At 34.5% G+C, this 16,219-nt stretch overlaps 1 protein-coding gene across 4 annotated transcripts in view; it reads right to left on the reverse strand.

The window, feature by feature from the left end:
- Positions 1-16,219, reverse strand: part of FNDC3A (fibronectin type III domain containing 3A) — a 136,752-nt gene that overhangs the window by 50,125 nt on the left and 70,408 nt on the right. For all 4 annotated transcript variants that reach the window (XM_045567132.1, XM_045567133.1, XM_045567134.1 and 1 more), the window contains 3 exons: positions 8,005-8,242; positions 3,011-3,280; positions 1,313-1,371 (listed from right to left, as the gene is read on the reverse strand). In XM_045567132.1, coding sequence (XP_045423088.1) covers positions 1,313-1,371; positions 3,011-3,280; positions 8,005-8,242 — 567 coding nt within the window. The remainder of the gene's footprint in view (positions 1-1,312; positions 1,372-3,010; positions 3,281-8,004; positions 8,243-16,219) is intronic.

A 16,219-nucleotide genomic window follows, 5' to 3' on the forward strand; every position in this document is an offset into this window, starting at 1 on the left:
CTAAGGTATGGCATAGTGAGCTGGAAAAACTTGCCACGAATAATGTACAGTATGACCCCATTTTCATATAAAGACAAAAGGAATTTTTGCCTACATTTTGATAGATGGACACACACAAATGAACTGAAATAGGACTGGATGAAAACACAAACTGCTAAGCATGAAGTAGGAGGAGTAAGTAAAAATAAATTTATTTCTATTCTATAGATTTATGTATTACTGACATCTTTTTACTATAAGAGTTCACATACTAATAATAGATATTGTATATGAGAGATTCAATCTTAATTAGCTTGCTTGCTAGCTTGCTTTTAAAATGAAGTTACAGCTCTTATAAAAAGCAGAGAAAGAAAAAGACTAATAAAAAGAGTTACTGTGATATTTTGGTGTTTTTCCTTCTAGTCTTTTCTTAAAGTCTTTTCTATGCAAAGCTGTAATTATGGTGTTCAAATAGTTTTGTCTTCAGCATTTCCCCCTACTTCTGTCAAAAGCATCTGAGTATTTCTACATTCTTCATAACCACATTTTTTATTGGTTATATTACTTTGTCTAGTAAAAATATCAAGATTTATCTACATATTCATTTAACTGTTTTACTATTTGTTAATATTAACGCTGCAATAAACATTTGTGCTTGTGTAGTTTTTATTAAGAAATGGGACCTCACAGTTTCAGAGAAGTTTAATTTATATTTCTTTTGGTTACCAGTGAAGAACCCTTTGTGGTCTTATTGGGTTTAAAAAATTCAATTTGTATGAACACTAAATATTAACTTTTTCATACCTGATATAAATATTTTTTCCTAGCAGTTTACAGCCTTTATTTAGGCTATTTTTAAAATATGCAGAAAATTTTATGTAGCTAATTGTGCTGCCATCTCTTTTCTGATTTTCTGATTTAGTCTCTTATATCTATAATTATAAAGGACTAGGAAATACTAATCTAATTTTTTTATCATTTGACCTTTAATTCTTTTTACTTCTGAGTTAACTGGATATATTTTATGTGGAAATAACATAAATGGATTTAAAAAGAATTGATAATCACTTATAGCCACACTATTAGTTCTCTGCCTGTTCCAATGATCGATAACATCATTATACATCATATTCTCATTTAAAAAATAGATTGCCTGAATATTCTGTTTCACTGTTCAACGTATTTCTCTCAATGTCAGATCCATAATGGTGTGTCATTGACTTCACATTTCTAAAATATACTTAAGTGTTAAATAAAGCCTGAATAAAAATATACCAGAATCCTATACGAATATACTAAATATAAATGTCAAGAAAATACATGAGATACTTACCACTGGTTTGACAATGTTGGAAAGAAGTGCTTCAAATGCTTTAGTTTCTTCATCTTTTTCTTATGAAAAAAAAATTGAATATTTAAAAAATGAACTTAAATGCAGTCCCCTCTGCCCCCCATGTATGTCTTCTGACACTATGTTGGTATTTGAGACTTTTGTTTTCCAATTATTAATCCTTTGTTCCTACTCAGCAGTTTGTGGTCCTTCAGCATTCTTCTGTTTCAGTTTTTATTTCCATTTTAACTGTGATTACTAGCTATAATGCTACCATATATATATACATGAATTAATCAATAAGTTTTTCTTATAGAAAGTATATTTTTATTCATACTTGTAAAAATGTTCTGTCTCTGAAAAGTTATCTGCCAATCTCATACCTCTTAATAAATTAATGAAGTATTTTTTCATGACATGCCTTAATCATGGTTTCCAAAATAGGACTATAATTGGCTTGATCATAATTTATAGCCACCATTGATATATATAAAACTTTAGGTTAACTCTTCCGAACATCAGTGCTGAAAAAAACAATCAGGACGTCTCAAATATATGGAAGAACATTTTTTGCATGTCATTACTATACATGTCTTGAAGCCGTTGAAGCATTATTTGAAATTGGTTGGTGAGGAACGAAAATTTTAAGGAAAAGGAAGATGGGAAGTATTAACAGGGCCTGCATTTTTATATTTCCCTCAAAGCTGGATGCATTTTAGTTCCTAGTCACATATTAATTAGCTGCATTATTAGATAATTCAATATAATAAGAATTAAGAGTATCAACATATATAAGCACATTCAATGACTGAGAGAGTTGTGGTGATTGGTGTTTATGAAATGGCAGGTTAAGTATGCTTTATAGTCATTTTTGATGTTAAAATTTGATTTGGTCTACTCTGAGAAGTTAAAACAGACAGGGTCAGTATCCACGAAACCCAAAAGAACAGATATATAGAAACTACAGAAGTAAAGATAAGCAGTAGTAAGAGGTTTAGCATTATAGTCAAAAGTACCTGGGTACTAACTCCACACAGTAGACATAAAAGACAGGCTGTTAAACCCAGCTTATATTTATCTTACAGAGATCGAGTCTAGGACATACAAATAGTACTCCTCAGAGTACACACGGTGAAAGTCACAAGTTAGGGGAAGGATCTAAGGGAAATGGGGATTTTAAGAGAAAAGAGCTTTTGAAGAAAGGAATGGAGAATACCTTCTAATCATACAGTATATGCAGAAACTGGTGAATGACATTACTAGTTGCTATCAGGGATTTACTCAAAAAGCTGGGAGAAATAAAGACTTTTGATAAAAAACAGCATAAAGACTCAGAACTATAAGAAAAGGAATCTGGATTAATGTTATCTTGCGTTTTCTTATCAAATAGAAATTCCTCTCTATCAGTAAAATTTATGATATAGATGAAATTACTGAGGTTTCCCAAATCGTCAGAAGCAGGAGCCTGGTAACAATTTAGGTTCTAAAATGTTTTTTTCTTTTGTTCTATTTTTTCAACTAACCCCTAACACAGAAAGCATAAAATGTTTTTTTCACATTTAGAAAGTGTTAGGCTATGAATCTACAGTTCATTTGGACCATGACAAAAATGACTGAAAGGTTAGAATATACTTTTAGTAGATTAAATAATGATGAAAAGTGTCAGTGAGAATAGTTTAGTATTTTATTTTAGATAGTTACCTTCAATTTCTGTATCAATTTGTGCACCACCTTTCCCTTTCCCTGATTTGTTTTTTGCTGATCCTGTGTTCATACCACTAGCATTCTGCCCTTTTATAAGTCCATTATGTTCATTTATGGGAGAAGGGCATTTCTGGGGCGAAGAAGGCGGACTGCTCATTTTATCTTTCTGTGTTCCTTGGCGATCCTTTAATTTTTTCTGCAAACGTTCATATGTTTTACTAGATCTTTCATCTCTAAAGTTGGACCTTCCATGTGTAGAGTGAGCATCTAGGAAGAAATAAAAAACAAATGTTAAAAAGATCACTTTTTCCAAATAAGTTTGTGGCAGGAAAAAAGAACAGAAAATAAATCTATTACATAAAAATTATAAAATATTTTGAAGATTTTTGCAAAACAAAGTAATTTTTGTGTCCCTACTGACAGAACCAAGCTTTGTGACTTAATTATAATTATATATATCAAATAAATTTACAGAGACATTTATTTCCTCCTTCTTTCCCCAACTACTAATCTCCATGGAAACAACTTTGGTATATGATGATTATTGAAGGTGAGGAATGAGACTTGAACTGAACTGTCCACAGTTCTTTTTCTTTTATTCTTTTGTAGCTATTACTTTTCACATCTCTTTGAATTCAAATATATAAAACAGGTAGAAAGAAAACTACTGCCTGCCTAAATTCCCTTATGACTCAAAAAAGCAAATCATCACTGAAAAAGAGTTTTAGGACTTAGCAAAAAGAAATGAGTTGGATTGTTTAATAATAACAGAATTTACATAAAAAAGCAAATCATCACTGAAAAAGAGCTTTAGGACTTAGCAAAAAGAAATGAGTTGGATTGTTTAATAATAACAGAATTTACATATAAAGTACTACATCTGTAGATACTGTAAACTCAAGATGGTGATTTAGAAGAATATATTCATTCTCATAAAAGTCACACAGCAAGATAATAAAGTCAATGTGCTTGATAAATATTAATTCAATTGTCTCCAAAGTTTATTTTTATTTAAATTTAAAATCTGTAATGAGAAAAATATTTTTTAAAAGCCTCAGTAAAGGAAGTAGTTTTAATTTAGCAGTATTTTAAGAAAACTAGTACAATATTCTTTAAGTGATTATTATAAGGATATGTATAATAACTTAGAGTATAAAACATAGGCACCTGGATACCTGCATGTAAAAGAAAGAATGTGGACCTCTACCCTGCACCATATACAGAAATTAACTCAAATGAATCAGAGACCCAAATGTAAGAGCTAAAACTATGAAACTCTTAGAAGGAAATACAGATATACATTTGCATGGCTTTAGACAGGCAATACTTTCTTAGGTATGATACCCAAAGTACAAGCAATCAAAAACATAAATAAATAAATAAAAACTAAACTGGACTTCATTAAAATTAAAAACTTTTCTGCATCAAAGAATACCATGAGTAAAGTGAAAAAATAACACGGGAGAAATATCTGCGAATCATATAGCTGATAAGGGGCTTGTATCCAGAATACATAAAACACTCTTAGAACTCAACAAAAAAGGGGACAAATAACCCAATTAAAAATGGGTGAAGTATCTGAATAGACACTTCTCCAAGAAAATATACAAATGGCCAAATAAGCAAGCATACTGAAAGATGCTCAACATCAGTAGTCATTAGGGAAAAGCAAATCAAAACCTCAGTGAGACCAAAATTCATTCAGGATAGCTATCATCAAAAGACAGGCAATGACAAGTTTTGGCAAAGATGTGGAGAAACTGGAACCCTCACACATTGCTGGTGGAAATGTATGGTGCTGTCACTGTGGAAAACAGTTTGGGAGTTTCTTAGTAAGTTAAACATAGAATCAACATATGACCCTAAATTCCACGGGAAGATATATATATATACCCAGAAGTGAAAACATATGTTAACATAAAAACTTGTACACAAATGTTCACAGTAGCATTATTTATTGACAAAAAGTGAAAACAACCCAAAAGTCCCTCAACTAATAAATAAACAAAATGTAGTATTATCCAAAGAATGCAACAATATTCAGCCACAAAAAGGAATGAAGAACTGCTACATGTGACAACATAGATGAACTCTGAACATATTACATTAAGTAAACCAAAACAAAACAAAAAAACCTAGACACAAAAGGCTATATATTATATGAACATTTATCTGAAATGTCCAGAATAGGCAAATCCATAGAGACAGAAAGTAGATTAGGGTATGGGGGTGGGAGGTAGAGAGGATTAGGAATGACTATTAATAGGATAGAGTTTCTTTTTTGGGATGACAGAAATGTTGTAGAATTAGATAGTGGTAGTGAATACAGTATTTAATATATAGTGAATATACTAAAAACCATTAAATTGTGCACTTTGGTTATATTAAAAACCACTAAAATGTACAGTTTAAAATGATGGATGTTATGTGAGTTAGATCCCCACAAAAAAGATAAAAATCATAGCAACTATAATCAATTAGCACTTAAAGAATATGTTGTAGTAGAAAGAGCAGAAAATTTATTATCAAACAGAACTGAGAGGGTTAAAATCCTTAGCAACTAGCCGTGTGACCTTGCAGAAATTACTTAACATTACTGAGTCTCAGTTTCCTCATTTGTATTTTGCATAATTTTATTGAGGATTACGTAAGATAATACATATATGAACACAGTGTCTAGCAAGGTTCAGGCTCAATAATGGTATTGCTAACAGTAAAATGTTGGATCAGGTTCCACTCTGGGAATCCATATAAAATGTGCATGGAAAAGGGGTCATAGAGGCAGCTACTGGTTAGAAGATCAGCATTGCCAGGTATTAGGATCCAGTGGTAGATTCTCTGGCTTATCACCTCAAATACAAGATGATTCTTGCATTCCACCACTGGGTAGCTAGTTTGTGCATTTGTGCCCTTCACATCATTGTGAATCACATCCATGTATTCTAATGCATATTCCCACTGAAGAACAATGGGTTTTAACAACACAAAATAGTAATATTTGTAATATCTAGTTTTTACTTAGTTTTCTCAAACACATTTTAAAAGACTAAGTCACAATTAGCAGTAAACAAAATAGGATGAAACTAATTTGTAGTATAAACTCCTGCTACTCAAAAGTGTGTGTACTGAGCCATTGCATGAACATCACCTAGGAGCTTGTTAGAAAGACTGTCAAGCCACATCCAGACCTACTGAACCAATCTGCATTACTTGAATAATAGAAATTAGTTTAAAATATATATGATATAAATAATATATCCGCTACTTACAGGCTGTGCTACATAATTTAAATTTGTGTTTCAGGTTATTTCTTCTGTAAATTTATTAAGCATAACTGACAGGCATTGCTAAGTTCCAGAAAAACAACGAAGAATAAACAGATTCAGTTCTTAGGGAGTTTACAGTTAATAAGGGAGATAGAAATACAATACAAATAACAACAAAAAAGAAATTCTGTTAAGTTCTGTGAAAGAAAGAAACATGGTTCAGTGCTAGAGACTGATACAGTAAGCCAGGGAAGGTCTCTTTGAAAGCTGAAGTCTAAAGAATAAAGGAAATCTTCTATGGAAAAGGGGGAAGAACACTCCTGGCAGAGAGAATACCATGTGCAGAGACCATGAGGTAAGGAAGAGCTTAGGAGTTTCAAAAAACTGAAAGAACAGGGGAAAGTAGTGGGACAAGGCAGTCAGGGGCCCCAGGGCAGGGCCTTGCCAGGGCAATGGTTTGCAAGGGGCTAATTTTGGCTCCTAGGGGTCATTTGGCAATATCTGGAGATACTTTTAGACGTCACAACATCTAAAACGTTGTGTTAGGAGTTGGAGTTGTGTGCTACTGGCATCTAGTGGGTAGAGGCCAGGGATGCTGCTAAACATTCTAAATGCATAGTTCTGTCCTCCACAATAAAGACTTATCCATCCCAAAACATCAACAGTGACATGTTTAAGAAACCCTGGGAAGGGTTTAAGATTTTATTCTAAATGCAATGGGAAGTCACTGAAATCTTTTAAATAGAACAGTCTGATTAATATTTTAAAATGATTACTGCGGCTGAGAATGGATTATTAGGGACAAGAATGGAGGCAGAAAAACAGCTGGAAGTTCTGCTATTGAAGCTGTACTGGCAAGAGCTGACGGTGGACTGAATTTGAGTAGCAGTGGAGAGTAGTAGATAAAATTGGGAAACTTCTGAAAATAAAACTGATACTGATTGATGTGGGGGTTGAAAGAGGAGGAATCAAATTTGAGTGTCTGGCTTTCATGTGAGCAAACTCAGTGGCTAGGACACCACCTACTGAGAGGAAGAAGACAGAGAAAAAGCCAGGTTCTGGGAATCCACAGTTGAGATTTCTGTTTGAGAAATGTTCTAATTGAGATGGACGAGACATCCACATGGAGTTATCAAGAAGGCAGTTAGAAACAAGTCTGGGGCTCAGAGGGGATGTTTTGGCTAAAGATACAAATTTGAGAGCTGTCAGTATGTAGGCAGTGTTTAAAGCTATGGGAAAGAATAAGATGATTATTTTGTGTGAGTATGGTAATCTATTCTTCCCCCAAATTTATTAACTCTGTGAGGGCAGAGCTTATGGCTTCTTCTGTTTTATGTTTCTTTTTTTTTTTTTCAATCCCTCACAGAACCTATTAATAGCAACTTTGGGTCATGGCATCATAACCTTCAGAATTTAACAATGGCATGGTTACTACTGGCTGGAAATTTCCTCAGAGCCTAGACTACAGGAAAGAGAAAAAAGCTCTTGTTTGAATGTAGCCCCACCAAATAAGTTACTTCTCCTCTTTGATTTTTTGCTTACTCAGCTACTTTGAAGAGTGATCATGAGGATGAAGCATCTAACACAGTGCTTGGGGTAGCAGAAAACTGACTGTGATATCATTACTGTTTGTTGTTTCTTTTATGTGATATGATGACAGAATCTATTATCTCCAAGCAAAGAATATCCAACTCAATTAAATAGGAATATTTTTAGATGTCTTACCTACATCTCCATATACTTGTGAAGACTGATACTGTGGCATGTACTGTGTTGCCATATCTCCAGCTCCAGTTACTGGTGAGTACATATGACGTGGGGGAGGGGGCATCATGGTCGGGACAGGAATGAAACCAGGCAGGGGAGGGTGTGGAGTACGGTGGATGACTGTGTGACCACCAGGGTGAAACTCTGGTGCCTGAGGAACCACAACTACTCTTCGAACACCATTGTCTTCAATAACCTACAAAATGAACATTAGATTAAAAGTTTTTTCCATAGGATATAAGCAATCTTTTGAAATGTTAGAGGAAGAATTTGTATACCATTAGAAGTTAATTAAAAAATTTTAGAGGTTAACATGAAAAGAATTTATTAAATACATTAGGTACATATGAATTAGCATTAAATAACATGAAGTAGTTTTTGCTATACAATTCAATATACATTTTAAAACACTAAGGAAACTAAATAATAATTCAAACAACAAGCTATGATATTAGGTATTTATCCTATGTGTTATGTGCATTTAATGATGCAGTAATTTTGGTTTAGACATAAGAAGATCAGGAATTAATTTCCTTTTCTATATTATGACTGGGGTTAGGGGAAAACAAGTTGTGAAAAGACCAAACAGGAAAAAACAAAAACAAAAACAAAAAACCCCTGCATCCAGACTCCACTTGTTAGATCAACCACTTGTTAGAATTTAGATACAAAATTCTTATGACCATGACCAGGACAATTTTAACAGTTGATCATTTCAAGGGAGAAAAATGCCAAATATATTAACTTCCAGTTAAGAAAAATATCTGTGGCTTTGGGGCTTAGAAATTACACATTTTAAAAATAGGAATCACACTGTGGGACTAGATTTTTAAAAATGCTGAGATTTATTACCTTTGAGCCTCACTAACGCTGCAAAGACACACAAGAAACTCTGAAAAACTGTAAGATTTTATCTCAAGATTAGGAATCCCTCCACTAAAATAGGGCCCTTACCTTTTTAGACTTCAATGATAACTATCAAAGTATAACAAATAAATAGCTTACAATATCTTTCCTTAGGAAACAGAAAATGATTACAACTTGAAGTGCTAAAGGACAGAAAATTTTGCATATAAACATATGTGCTTAATAAGTATATGTACACTAGAAAACACACTTATTTGGGTAAAGATAAGCCTAAATTACAAATATTAAATAGACTGTTAAAATATCCTCACTACTAGAGTATGATATGACTTGTCTAACACAGGACTAGAAGACCAAATGAATTCACTATTTTTTAGGTGCTAGGTCTAGAACCACAATGCCTTCCTTCTAGCCAAACAGATGCCTCAGTCCTTTTTCTCCCTATTTAACTCAGTTCTGAATTTAAGTCTCAGGCAAGTGCATAAGAGTGACGGAAACTAAATCACATCTAGAACCCTAGTTGAAGGGTATCTGGGAATGGTTTATAGCTTTTTAGCCTCTAATGTCCCTCTATAGGGAGGGACATTAGAACGAGTTTGGAATGGATTCTGAGAGAGCCAAACCACAGTATCTGTCACAATACCACTTTTACCTTTATCATTTTCTGATTCAGAAATCTTAAGATTCCCTGCTTCTGATAGGATTATATCTCGTATTGATCCAACCTGGTTTCAAACTACCTTTTTAGTTATATCGTGCTTGTGTACCAAATCCTGAACCCTTAACTGGAATCAGGCTGGTATACTAAAACCTGTCTTCACATTGACCTATACATTTCGGTATCTTGCACTTTTGTTTAGGCAATTTTTCTTCTTCACTTTGCTTACCCTTAATCTATAATCCTATCTCTCCTCCCAAATCTAGATCTAACTTTACGTCCTCCACCCATTAAAAAAAAATTTTGTTTTTGAACAAAACAAAGAAATTGATAATTTATGGAGAGGAAGAATCTCAGAACAATATATTTGTGGGTGAACACATACTAACAGGGACAGGCAAACCCAACAAAAGTAAATTATTTAGCATGAAAAAAGCAGAGCAGGAAAGGAAGATAAGAAATATTGTGGGAGGGGAACAGGTTGCAGAACAAAATAGAGTGAGCAGAGTAGACCTTATTGGCAAAGTGGAATCTGAGCAGAAACTTGAAGGAAGTGAAGGAATTAATCATGCAGAAACCTGGAAGATTGTTCTGAGTAGTGGAAATAGAACAAAGCCCCTAAAGTAGAAGTGGAGCTGACTATATCCAAGGAATGGAAGGAAGCCAGTAAGCCAGTGTGACTAGATGAGTATAAAGAAGGAGAAACAGCAGAAGCAGATGAAATCAAAGAAATGAACGGGGCATGGGGTGGCCAGGTCTGGTAGCACCATATAGGCTACTATTAAGGACCTGGACTTGTGCATTTACTCTCAGTGGAATGAGAAACCATCACAGAATTTTGGGCAAAAGAGTGATATAACCTAGTGTTTTACAGACAGGGGTGATTTTGCCTCCTAAAGGACATTTGGTAGTGTCTGGTGACATTTTCGGTTGTCGTATCAGAAGGTGTTACTGGCATCTAGTGGGTAAAGAGGCCAAGGATGCTGCTAAACATTTTACAACACAACAGACAACTTTGTACAATAAGAGATTATCCTGCCCCAATGTCTAAGGTTGAGAAATTCTGATATAACCTGTTTGACAAGATTAGATTGTAGGGAGGCAAAGGCAAAAGTAGGGAAACCATTCAGATAGCTATTGCAGTAATCTAGGCAAGAGATGATGGTGGCTTGGACTAGGGTGGTAGTAGTAGAGGTGGTGAGAAGTGACTCACATTCTACGTATACTTAAAGGTAGAACAACAAGATTAGCCGATGATTCCATGTGGGAAGTAAAAGAAGTTATGGAAAGATGGTGTTCCATTAACTGTGATAAAGAAGGCTGTGGGGTAGAACAAGTTTTTTTGGAGGGGAAAAGATTTGGAATTTCAGGTTTTGAACTTGTGAGTTGGTAAGTTTTTGAGACATCTAAGTGGAAATGTCAAGTAGACTGTTAATATATACTAGTCTGTGATTTCAGAAAGATTGGGAAAGGACTACCAAGTAAGGCAGAAGGAAAACTAAGACATGCAGTCTGAAAGTCTGGTGAATTGTATCAAGGAGGAAGGACCAATTGTGTCAAATGCTGCTGACAGGTCAAGTAAGATGAAGACTAAGACATGTCATTGGACCAGTACTGGTCCGTAGCCTGTTAGGAACCGGGCTGCACAGCAGACAGCAGGAGGTGAGCAGCAGTCAAGGGGGCGTAGCTTCATCTGTATTTACAGCCACTCCCCATCGCTCAACATCACTGCCTGCGCTCCACCTCCTGGCAGATCAGCAGTGGCATTAGATTCTCGTAGGAGCATGAACCCTACTGTATACTGCACACACGAGGGATCAGGTTGCGCTCCTTATGAGACTCTTAATGCCTGATGATCTGAGGTGAAGCTGAAGTGGTGACGCGAGCGCTGAGAAGTGGCTGCAAATACAAGAGGTCTGACTGCACAATGAATGCAATGCACTTGAATCATCCACCCTCAACCCCTGTCCGTGGAAAAACTGTCTTCCATGAAACTGGTACCTGGTGCCAAAAAGGTTGGGGACCACTGCTCTAAGGAGACAATAACTTCAGAGGGAGGCCAGAGACCTCAAAGACCTCAAAACTATCTGGTAAGTCTCCAGAGACCTAGCTGTCATGAAACGGCCAACCATTAGATGTCAAATTTCACAGGGTATACTGATGGTGATGATTAAAATAAAATCAGAAAGTTGTGAAAAGGAAAAAAGATGATAAAATATTCAAATTAGTGTACACTAATAAAAATTAAAACATAGATAAGACAATAAAACATAATTAAATGGGGCTATCAGCATAGTCTGACCACTTAACTACAGATGCCAATTTCTAATTAGGCAGCGACCTGTTTTCTTTCCTTTATTGAACACAAGACATAATTGAGAAGGGCTGCAGAGAAAGGAGGTTGTATAGACTATCTGACATTTTACATTGTATGTGTGTCTTCCTCACCAGAATGTAAGTTTCATAATAAATCTGATTTGCTTACTGGTTTTTCCCCAGGACTTGGAATAGTACCCAGCACACAGGCAGATCTTCCAAAAGTGCTTGCTGAATGAATAATATGATCAGAAATATATGTATTCTATTAGTTCTACTAGAATGCTACACTTCCTTCTCCCCTGTTAACACCACCAAGCTATTAGGGTTCTGTGATATCCTCAATTCCTACAGCCTTTACTTCCCCCTCCACTTTTAGCAGCCTACTGCTATGGTCTCACCCTGAACCCAGAACTACTCCGACTTTAAGCTCTTAAACAATAATATGGCTATTTCTAACCATTCATTCAACAAACATTTATCTTATGTATCTACAAACACATACACACATGTCAGTAAGTGACCACAGTCTCCTTTCTCTCCAGCTCTCACTATACTTCTTCATCCTCATCTAAATCTCTAGGTCCTCCTATTTTCCAGTCTCCCACACTCCCTTGCCCATGCCCTTTGGCTGTTCTCCCTAGGAGAGACAGAAGACAGATCAAACTGGTTTGCAGAATCGTTGTAAGATGTACTGACCTCACTGCTGCATGCTGACATAAACAGCCAAAGTGAAATAGCAAGCACAGCTCAAAGGAGTAAACTGAAACTTTTCCTGAAGTTGATATAGGCCCTTTCCCCACATTATGAGATTTACAATCATTATGTATGCCCTCATCACCATAACAACACACATTCCATAAAAAACAGTTAGGAGAGCCATGACAGATGGCAGAAAAACTTTTGATGTTTTCTTTCAGGACTCCCATACAGGCAGTTAACTTCATCACTAAAACATCAAGTGTTATTCTGTCCTGCAGTGCAATGCTCTTTGGGACTATAAATTAGTACTATTTGCCAGTGAATTAAGTTCTTTCTACTCCTGTCATAATTTGCTTTGTGTTTAAATTTCACAGTTTTTTGTTTTGTTTCCCCATTTGATATCTTAGTTCAGTTGGCATATATTTCTGCCTCTATGCAGTATGTCAATCTCTCAAAACCTTCCCTTTCTAAAATAAGGACCAGGTCCCAGAAATGGCTACAAAGCTTATCTATGAGTAAAGTAGGTAATCTTGGTGTATGGACCATGTATCATTTTTTCAAATAGTTCGCCTTTTCTGAGGCTTTTTTTCTATTTTGAAGTACAAGCATACCCGGTATATAACAACTGAGGTTGCTGGTTAAGTAGGAAAAAGTCTTAAATACAGGTGAAATGATAATGATACTTAGGAATGGGTCTAAAAATATTCCAGTAATTTAAAAATGTGTATGTATGATTAAAAAAGTTAGCAACCCCATGTTGATAATTGTTGAAGCCAGGTTATGAGTACAAGGGAGTTTAATTATACTACTTATCCTACTTTTGTATACATGCGAAAAACTCTACCATAAAGAAGAAAAGATGTATAAAAGAAAGCGATAAATAATGTATATCCTAATAATCAATGTTAGGGATGGTGAAGCTAACTGTCACACATAGTTAGTGGGAATGTAACTGATATGAACTTCATTGGGAAAAAACTTAAAATATGTATCTAGAGCCTAAAAAATGTCCAGACCCTTTGAATTAATAATTCCACATCCAAAAACTTATCCTAAGAAAATAAGAAACAAAACTATCATTTGTGAAGATATTCACTGTACCTTTATAATTGCAAAAGAAAAACTGGAAGGAGCCTAAATAATCACAAAATGGGAATAATTAAACAAATTGAGATATATTGACATTACAAATTATACAGCCTCTAAAACTTTAAATATATATAACTAATATGTTTTTGAAATATATTTAATGATCCAGGGAAATAATCATATTAAGTATCAACACTGTATATATTTAATACTGTTTATAGTTTTATAGGAAAAGTCTAAAGGGAAATATACTAAGTATTTACAGATCTCTGGGTTGTAACACTCAATGCAATTTTTTCCCTATCCTTTTCTAAATTTTCCAAGCTTTCTACATAATCATGGTCAGAAAAATAGGTAAAAATATAACACTATATTTGTTCTTTATCACTAAATATATTTTTTTATATTTTATTTGCAAAATTAATATTCATTTATAGTTAAGCTTCTGGTGAACAATTTCATTTTGATTTCTGCATATCATTTTAATTAGCTTTTAGGTCTCCCTAACCATATAGTATCATGGTTAATATAAGTTTTTTTTTAAATGACTTTAAAAAAAGATGATTCATTTTTCTGATCAATAACTAAAGTCATGAGTATAACTGAAAAATTAAGTCTATTTTTCCCATTTAAGAGTTGTTTACCAGTGGAAAGGGCGAAAAATTGTCCTTAGGAGCTCTACCCTGTTGGTGACAGAGGCATTCTATACCTCTATAATATTAACTTTCCCTTCAAAACTTAAGGTCAACAGAATAAAATAATCTAGGTTCTCATTACTATTGAGTATAATGCTAAAGTATCAGACCAATAAGGTACAAAGATTACAAAATAAATAACACTGCAGAATTCTTGAATAAGAATGTAAAGGAAGTGTAATACAACAGGTAGCTGGTATGTGCTTTAGAAATTTCAAATGAGAAAAATAGAACGAATTACTCCCAAGGTCACTCAATGTCTGATGCCCTGGCTGTCTAATGTTACTCTCAAAAATGAAGTTAAAAAATACACATGAAATAATGATGAGTTCACATTTGAAGTGCTTCTAAACTTAATAAGGAGATAAAATTGGTACAAACATCACAAATGTGAAGGTTGATATATCCTGCGTAAATCATGTTTTCTTCATGTGTTTCTCCTATAAATACTTTCACTAAACCTTCAGCTTAAATTGAAATCTATCTTTTGGACCTTTTACTTTTCTGTCCCAATATGCTCTTAGGCAGCATTGCTATTTCCTCAGTGATGGAAGGATCTAAGCAATCTCAACACTGGCTTTTAATTTCTGCAGTCCTTGCTTGGCTGACCAAACTTTTTAGGATGCATAAATTGCAGCATCCTACTAGTATGTATTGAATTACTAGAAACAGTGTGATACAGCAAAAACATTATCTGACCTCCCTGGATCACTGTCCTTAAATGACAGATACCCATAAGGAAGGTATGGAGGTGATAAAACATGTTGCCACGAGGGGCAATCAGTGTACAGAAGTCTAGAAGGAGACTCTATATGGTAGCTATTCACATGTATGCTACTTGGTTCCTGCTGAGCCAAATATGACATTATAGCTATGGATGTGTCTTCATACTTGATTGAACTCCCAGCCTTTGCTAACATTATATTTGCTTATGTGTCAAGTTCTGAACAATCATCAAGTGCTTAGTTGTACCTACAACCTGGCTCTTAAAATAACTGTTTTCTAACATCAGAAACTCTGTATGTCAAGGAATGGGGATGTTTCAATAGTGATGCGAAAATGCAAGAATGCAGTCTTATATGCTGGGTACTTAAATTATTTCAAAAATAATGAGATAGATTTTTTTCTTTGGATTACTTGGTATGCTTGAAAATGATAACATTTCCTAGAGATAATCTTGATTTTAAGATTGATAATAGTATATAGCCCACTAGCCTCACACAATCCTTCCAGCCAGATTATTTTTACAGTTCATTAATTTATGTGACAACTAGTTATGGGACACCTACTACATTTGAGTTACCATAAGAACACAAAAATAATTAACAGGCAGCTCCTATCCTCAAGGAACCTAAAATCCTGTAGGAGTAAAGATGTATGCACAGTTGTTCCTTGGTATGCATGTGGGAATGGTTCTAAGATCTCCTGTGGATACTAAAATCCTTGAAAGCTCAAGTGCCTGATATAAAATGGTGTAGTATTTGCTTATAACCTACACACATCCTTTAGTATACTTTAAATCATCTTTAGATTACCTACAATACCGAATACAATGTAAATGCTGGGTAAATAGTTGTATTATTTAAGGAATAATGACAAGAAAAGAATGTCCGTATATGTTCAACAGAGATTTTTTTTCCAAATATTTCTGATCTGTAGTTGGTTGAATCCACAAATGCAGAACCCACAGATCGGAATGAGCTGACTGTACATACAATTATAACATTAGGTGGTATGTCTTATAACCAAGAAATGGTACAATAACTTGATCAAGGCCCTCAAAGACAGACAGAATTTCAAAAGGCAGAAATGGGGAAACGAGTAACATTCCCTAAATGACAGCCTT

This window comes from Lemur catta, chromosome 13, assembly GCF_020740605.2.
Source record: "Lemur catta isolate mLemCat1 chromosome 13, mLemCat1.pri, whole genome shotgun sequence".
Taxonomy (NCBI): Eukaryota; Metazoa; Chordata; class Mammalia; order Primates; family Lemuridae; genus Lemur; species Lemur catta.